Here is a 7,496-nt window from a genome sequence, read left to right as displayed (position 1 = left end):
AGCCCGTCTACGGAGAGCCTGTCCACTCCCTGTTAAGCCCCATTGTACTGAATTTGGTTGCAAATTATTTAGACTCAAATTTGATAGACTCAAATCTTTTCAGCTCGAATTTGATACTGATTTTTTGGTCTCAAATTTTTTAAGCTCCACATTTTCCAGCTCGTATTTGATAGGGTCGAATTTTTGGGCCTCTAAATTTTTATGCTAACATTTTTTGGGCTTGAATTTGAGCCTTGAATGTTTGGATCAGAATTTTTTTTACATTGAAATATATATTAATTTGTGAATTTGGTGTTGTTTAAATTTCAATATTAAGTATTCAATGCCTTTTTAAAATCCAAAACATTATGTCAGTGATTTGCTTCCATACAAAATTAATGGGAGTCTATGAAGCTAGACGGCTACTTTTGTCTCTTTCACCTGATTGTCGTTGAGAAATCTCAGATTTGATTGTAGTTTTTGCAAGTTCAACATGGATTAAATTATAGGTCGAAAGTTGAATGAACGAGTACTCATGTCCTTTTGATTTATTACAGTGAGTTGTTGCCCATAAAATGCTAGCATTCTGCTACTAAATGCTGATTGTATGACGTCATTGACATTTTAAAAGGCTTTTTAGAACAAAAAAGCGACTAGATTTTTTTTACACCCAGCAATGTGTATTTTCTTTGCCTCCTCTTTCGAATGCAACATTCAAATTATGAGACAACAAATTATATCCTGAGAACAGTCATTCTGCACTCACTGTTGAGCGCCCTCAACCAGAGTGGAACTGCAACCAGATCAGAAGCCAGGAGTTTCCCGAGAGTGGCAGTTCTCACCATATTAGACATTCTCTGCTACTATTTTCGAGGCTCGGTCCAACTGCAGACTCTCTCCTCAGGCCCCTCGGAACAGAACTCTCTCCTTAGGCCCCTCTCATGCAGAGTTGAGCCTGCTTGACAGTTGTAGCAGGCTCAACTGCGCATGTCGGTAGCAAAAGACGAACTTCTCCCCGGTCTATTACACTTGGAGTGTCGATAAGGTCATCATTTTATCTCTGGCCACTGGATTGCAGGGCTAGATATTAACTTTTTGAGGGCTCTTGGCCTTTGGATAAATACATTTACGTTTCACTTGTCTATGCGCAAAAGTCACTTGACCCCGATACCCTTAAATAGCCTGACCAAGTGATCGGGCCAAACTAACCTGGCTAACGGAGGTCGCTTTCTCAGGCAAATGACAAATGAAACAGGCTTGGTTAAAGAAATCCGAGATGCTGGCTATCTTCATCAGGCTCGTATCTACATTGGGCAGTCCTCCCTGACGTTTCTGGTGTAGAAGAGTGAAATACATTGTGCACACTGCCTGTGAGCGAGTCTGACTGAGGCTAACGTCAAAACAGTGTAACGGGGACGCAGTCTCACTCAGATTGCCAGTTTAAACAAATCAGAAACATAATCGGACCAGCTGGCTAAAAGCAGAATTCCCATATCTCTTGAAAGCTGCCCTGCTCGACTTTTTAGATGTAGAATTGACTGTAAAACTGTAAAATGATGAACTTTGTGACATGACGTGAAGACATGAATGCTGCTCGACCATGCAGTCTGTAGCAGGCGACACTCAAATGTCAAGACTTTCGTGACCCAAATCAAAATTCTGATGCGACAAATCAATGGGTAATCGCTTTCTCTCTTAAAGGCTGTCCTGCTCGACCTTTTTGTTCTTTTTAAATCTAACTATTTGTATTATCCGTGTGGTCCTTTTGCCATTTAAAATGCTATCCTTTCCCGGTTTTCTGCAACCACATTGCGCGCACATCCCGAATGTTTACAAACAAATAATTGGTCTATTGATTTTTGCTAAAACCAAAGTTCATTAAGTAACATTACGTGCAAAGTTAATATTTTGCAGGTTTCTTGTTTTTATTTTTTTTCACCGAGTCCAGTAGGCTACTGCAATTGAACTAATGCGATTAACAAAGGCATTCAAAATTTAATGAAACTAAGCAAAGAAAATAGGGAAATTCAGTTTCGTAATTTTGAAGCGAATTTGCTTTTACAACCGATTTTCAGCTGCTTTCAAAGGGGCTGGCTACCTAACAGAACAATGATATAAAGTGGAGATACTTTCAGTATAGATCAGTTAATGTTGTTAGGCCACATAAATAAATGCATTTACTTATGTCAAAACTGCCTAGGTAGCCTACCGCGATTAACAAAGGCAAACTGAAGCTAAGCTTAGTAAGGAAAAAAATTCTGTTTTGTTTCAAAAAATTACGACAACTGGCTCAACCATTGTGCATGTAATGACTGAACATTACCAAATTTAAAATAAATACTGATACACAAAAAATCACAAATTGTGAGTCTTGAATCTGTCCATTATCAGTCCAATATCAAAACAAGAGAACACGAGTTGTCCCCAAGTGAAATCTCAAAATCTTCAAGCTTTATCCTCGTGGGTTGGCTCGCCATCCAATTCAAAGCATCCCCCCCCCCCAAAATTACTTACCTAGATGTGTTGCAAGGCCAGAATATACAAATCAATTTACCATTTCACATATTGCAGTACATGTTGTCTTCCTTCAAACTAAATTACTTAAATCACATTTAATTAACTTTAAATAAGGAGCGGACATCAAAGTTGTAGGCTACATACATTGTTATATTCATGCCAGCCTCGTAGTAACATAAGTGAAGCTTACCAAGATTATAAAAAAGTGTGCTACTGCCGTTTACAGCAAACACCAATGGATCCAGGCTAACAGATCAATCTCCAATAATAATATTTTTATCATTAATTCGTTTTACGGGCCATTTCCCGAAGCCATTGTAGCCATAGAGCATGTAAGAAATAACGATGGTTCGTTGTTGTGTAGTGTTTCAAAGAAGATGAGGAGACTGTCATGCTTTGCAGACACTTTATTACACAAATAACATTATTACTGAAAATAGTATTCTTGCAATAAAACCTCAGTATGTCACAATAAATATCAGACACAGCTCACATCTGATTGTAAAATCTCATAAATACAGCTTTAGATATACAGGATAATAATCTTTTTTTCCTTTCAATTGAATGCAATACAATAAAACGTACATGTGACACTAGCAGCAGCTCTTTCCATTATGTGGCACGTTTCTAATAATTGGTGCTGCAGAAAGGCAAAGTACTTAATTAAAAAGGCACAAATGTACAGATAAAAGTGGAATTTAAATATTGTGAACCAAAGTATAAAATCCTAAAAGGATAAAAACTGAATAACATTTAGCTGATTAGGTATGTGGATGAAAACTCTCCTATCAGAAAAAATCATTATAAAAATAAAAGTATTCTTGCTTTCTTGTCTCCTGTTAAAATTATATTCTATATAACTTTTCTGATTTCTAATAGTACTCAACTCAAATCTGGTCCAGATAACTTACATGTATAAATAATGACAGTTACACAATATACTTGGGAAAGTAGTATGTTTCCGCGCGCAAAAAAGAAAGAAAGATTGGCAGCCAACACAAAACTGTTAAATATACAATTAAAGTACATCCTGGGAGCATGAGCGGAGAGAGTTAGTCAGTGTGCGGGTGCAAGGGCAGGCATTGGTTTAGAAGACACCAAGGGGTCTTAGGAGGTGGAAGAAGGGACGGGCGGAGGTGGGGCAGAGTACTCCTCGTTCTCTGAGTCTGTGGCGTCCTCATCATCCTTCTCCTGGTCGCTGCCCTCTGTGCTGAGGCGATCAAAGCCTTGCCTGCTGTAGCCCTTGTGAGTGGCAAAGAAGTTGCCCAGGTTTAGACTGCCAGCTGCTTTGCCTGTAAGACAAACACTTTGAAGTTATCCCAACCTGCTGCAGGGATGGAAGCACAAACATTTCATATAAATGTCTGGGACAAAACAAAACATACAAATGGTGTTAAAATGTCTCTGTTTGAGGTTATGATTATACTAGTGCTGTCAGTTTAACGCGTTATTAACGGCGTTAACGCAAACCCAAATTAACGGCGTCAATTTTTTTATCGCGCGATTAACGCTCTTTTTGACCTAGCAAACTTTGTAGTTTTTTTTTCACATTCTGTTGCAACAACCACTGACGTTAGAAAAACTACAATACCACACCGGATCTAGCTAGACTGGAAACAAAACAACAGGCACGCCACACCCACTTGTTTGGGCTTGCGAGCCGGCTAAAAAGTCGTAGCAGAGCCCGTTTACGGATATTAGACATTCTCTGGTAGTAGGCTAACATTATGTTTTGAGTTGATTGCCAGCGCCAGACGCCGAAATGGATGCCAATAAGATTCTGAATGGAAAGTTTACTTTTAAAAGGTTGCCAAATGGTTCCATTGACAAGACCAAAGTGATCAGTGTGTTCTGTCGTTGTGAACTGAGCCGGAGGGAATGAGCTATCATCGCAGCACGTCTTGGAGTCGAAAATATAATTTTGATGGCACACAGCCAAGCACACAGCTGATGCGAATTCTCCGCCTGCTCGTCAAAGCCAGGCGATTGCAATGTTGTTTTCAATAAAAAAAAAAACATTTGCACTAAGCAATCCGAACCACTTTTCCATGTCGATAAGAGCATTACAATTTGAAAAAAGAATGGATGAAAAAGAAATCAAGGGACATTTAAAATAGATACAAATGTGCGATTAATTGAGATTAATCGCAAGTTAACTATGACATTAATGCGATTAATCGCGATTAAATATTTTAATCGTTTGACAGCTCTAGATTATACTCTTAATTCACGGCCTGGATCTCGGTGTTTCTGAATGCACATTTCATGCACAGGGGTTTGAGGAATTCTAATATTATTAACTAATGCCTTCTGATTCTGATTATTGATCACTTGCATTGCTGATTCTGATAGCTGATTCAATGTTCTAGGAATTTGGAGGGGAGCTTGTGTTAACTGTTTTGTACATGGAGCAAGGAAGACAGAAGGAAGAAAGAAGAGAACAGAAGATGCCCAAATAGGAATTCAAAGCCATGTCTCAATCTTTATGTTTGAGTGTAAACGACACCGGCCTGCGAATGTGCTTGAAACCAGAGTAACTTTTGACAGGTCTCCCTCCATGAGCTGCATAGCTTTGCCTTAGTGTGTGTTCTCTCATCTTAAATCACTTTAATCTCACTTTCGGGATGGCTTGGATTGCTTGTAAAATGAACCCAAATCTATCATTGCTATGCTAAAATGAAGTTATATTTGCATATTATTCACCAGCAGATGGCGATCTCTGCATGACAATTAATTGTGCTGTGTTGTCTGACGGAGAACAAACTGGACTCATACCAAGGGAAAATTCCCTTCAGGGAAGGAATGCAGGAGTGAATCTCTCTCTCCCTCCACCTGTTCTGTCCATCTGTCCATCACTATAGAGGTGAGCTCCAGGGGTCAAGAAAGAAGTCTGTTAATGCAGTCTGGCTCCTTCACCTCGTCCTAAGCAGTTGGCAGTTGGTGTTTTTATAAGGGAGTCGGACAATTATGCTGGAGGAATAGACTCTTAGGACTCATCCAGGTTTCTAATCATGTCTTCTTAATGGTACAATAATGGCCAGAGACAACCGCGAAAAAGGCCAAAGATTCCTATATAGTGTTTTGTTAGTGGTCAACCAAGAGATTTCAGACAGGTGGATGTACGTGTTGTGGGAGAAATCTGGGATTTTGTATGTGATTGTGTTAAACAAAATCAGTAGATCAGCTATTGCCTTATTATCTGTTAATGTATTCTGTGGCTCAGCTGGTTGTCAAACACTTTGTCACTGTACTTATTCCTCCGATGTTACCTGTAGCCTGACAACTACTCCTTAATCTTCCTTCTCACATGGGGATAGCCAGTGATGCTGTGTTGACAGACAAGCTGTGACCCTTGGGAGGCAGTGCCCACAGGTCTGTGGTTCACCATTGGTGCAGAAGCTTCATTAAGTCATATTGGCATGAGGTAACATACATTAGCTCCAATTACTTGTGGGTGCTGGTGTAGAACATTCTTTTTTATTAAGATGGCTAGATGTATGTTGGTGATTGTATTGTGATTCTCTTTGATAAGGATAGTATGCTATAATATTTACATGGTTGGACATCAACGCGGATAGACAATAGATTAAAATATATAGAAAGTTTGTGCTTTTTTTGTATTCCGGTAGAGTTAGCATCTGGGGTCTCATTTATAAACGTTACGTACGCACAAAACGGGGCTGAAAATGTGTGTACGCCACTTCCCACGCAAAGGTTGTGATTTATAAAAAACAAACTTGATGGGAGAATGTACGGTCCTCCACGCAAACTCTGACCCATCCGTAGGCCTACGCACATCTTGGAGACAGTGGGAATTGGCGACACAGATGACCGTACTGTAGTCAAACTGCAGAAAGTAAATGTGGGACAAACGATTACTCGTAATATTTATATATTTTGTTTAGCGCAAACGTTTGTTTTACTCCATTTCATCATCATCATGAACATTACATCCAGCAGTGTTATTTGCACTTGTATCGAGTGATAATTGTTCCATAAACACCTTGTACCATCAAAATTCAGCGCTCAGGGGCGGAGCAAGGGTTGTGTCTTAGGGGGGGCGGAAACTGATTGGGGGCCCCCCTGTTATTAACAGTTTGCAGCGCAATAAAATATAACAATAAAAAGTAACCAATGGCAACCTCTATTGTGAACAGCACATATAAGCCTATCTAATAAATGTGTTCAGTCATCATAGCCCCTAATGTGCGAACAAAATTTAGGCTTAGGCCACTAGCCTCGCATTTAGCATTCATTAGAATCTTTCACACAGTAGGCCTACACAAATCCATGCATAACATGGGTTTAATGATCTGTCCATTTACCAAATACACTATATTCAAATTCAACGATAAGAGGTCATAAGCCCCCCAAAATTAGTTAAAGTTAAAGAAAGTAGCCTATAGTCAACCAAAGCGTGACAACCAATAATAAACAAACATAGGCCTATATAACAATTCTTTCAGCAACAATTTGGGCAAGCTGCACGCGAAACAAGCCCCAATGAAAAAAATGAGTGTGCAACACACACATGACGCGCACTGCAGTTGACCACCTACAGGTATGCTACGATTGAACTAAAATTCCCCAAGAATATAATCATTTTCTTTTCCGAACTGACATGTATTGTGCATCTCTCAAAACCAGCAAACTCATAGCCTACACACAGGTCAAAATACAAACACATTATTTATCAACTTCAGATGGCTGAAAGTCCTCTCTGCCTTAGCACTGCTTATCGGAATTGTCAAGTACCTAAAAGAATGGCAAGGTTGGGAAAGCACGGTCCATGTCGTTGTCAATGAGAAATGTTGTGTTTCTCATTTTGTGTTTAGTTTTTCCATGCTCACCTCACGGTACATTGTACGAAGTGTAACAAATTCATCAACCACATCATCGGCCTTAGACAGATATTCCGAATAGAACTCCGCAAGCGCTCTAACTTTCCGAACTTTTTAAAATTGTATTTTAGTTAATCCCCGTGCTTGATGGAGTAACAG

At 39.4% G+C, this 7,496-nt stretch overlaps 1 protein-coding gene across 6 annotated transcripts in view; it reads right to left on the bottom strand.

Annotated features, from left to right (window-relative positions):
* Positions 1-2,888: 2,888 nt before the first annotated feature.
* The window catches only part of pam (peptidylglycine alpha-amidating monooxygenase), a 107,177-nt gene continuing 102,569 nt past the window's right edge, over positions 2,889-7,496 (bottom strand). For all 6 annotated transcript variants that reach the window (XM_047050391.1, XM_047050394.1, XM_047050393.1 and 3 more), the window contains one exon: positions 2,889-3,788. In XM_047050391.1, coding sequence (XP_046906347.1) covers positions 3,604-3,788 — 185 coding nt within the window. In that variant the 3' untranslated portion in view covers positions 2,889-3,603. The remainder of the gene's footprint in view (positions 3,789-7,496) is intronic.

The sequence above is a fragment of the Hypomesus transpacificus genome, unplaced genomic scaffold (genome assembly GCF_021917145.1).
Source record: "Hypomesus transpacificus isolate Combined female unplaced genomic scaffold, fHypTra1 scaffold_111, whole genome shotgun sequence".
Classification (NCBI taxonomy): Eukaryota; Metazoa; Chordata; class Actinopteri; order Osmeriformes; family Osmeridae; genus Hypomesus; species Hypomesus transpacificus.
This window is presented reverse-complemented; position numbering and strand designations above follow the sequence as displayed.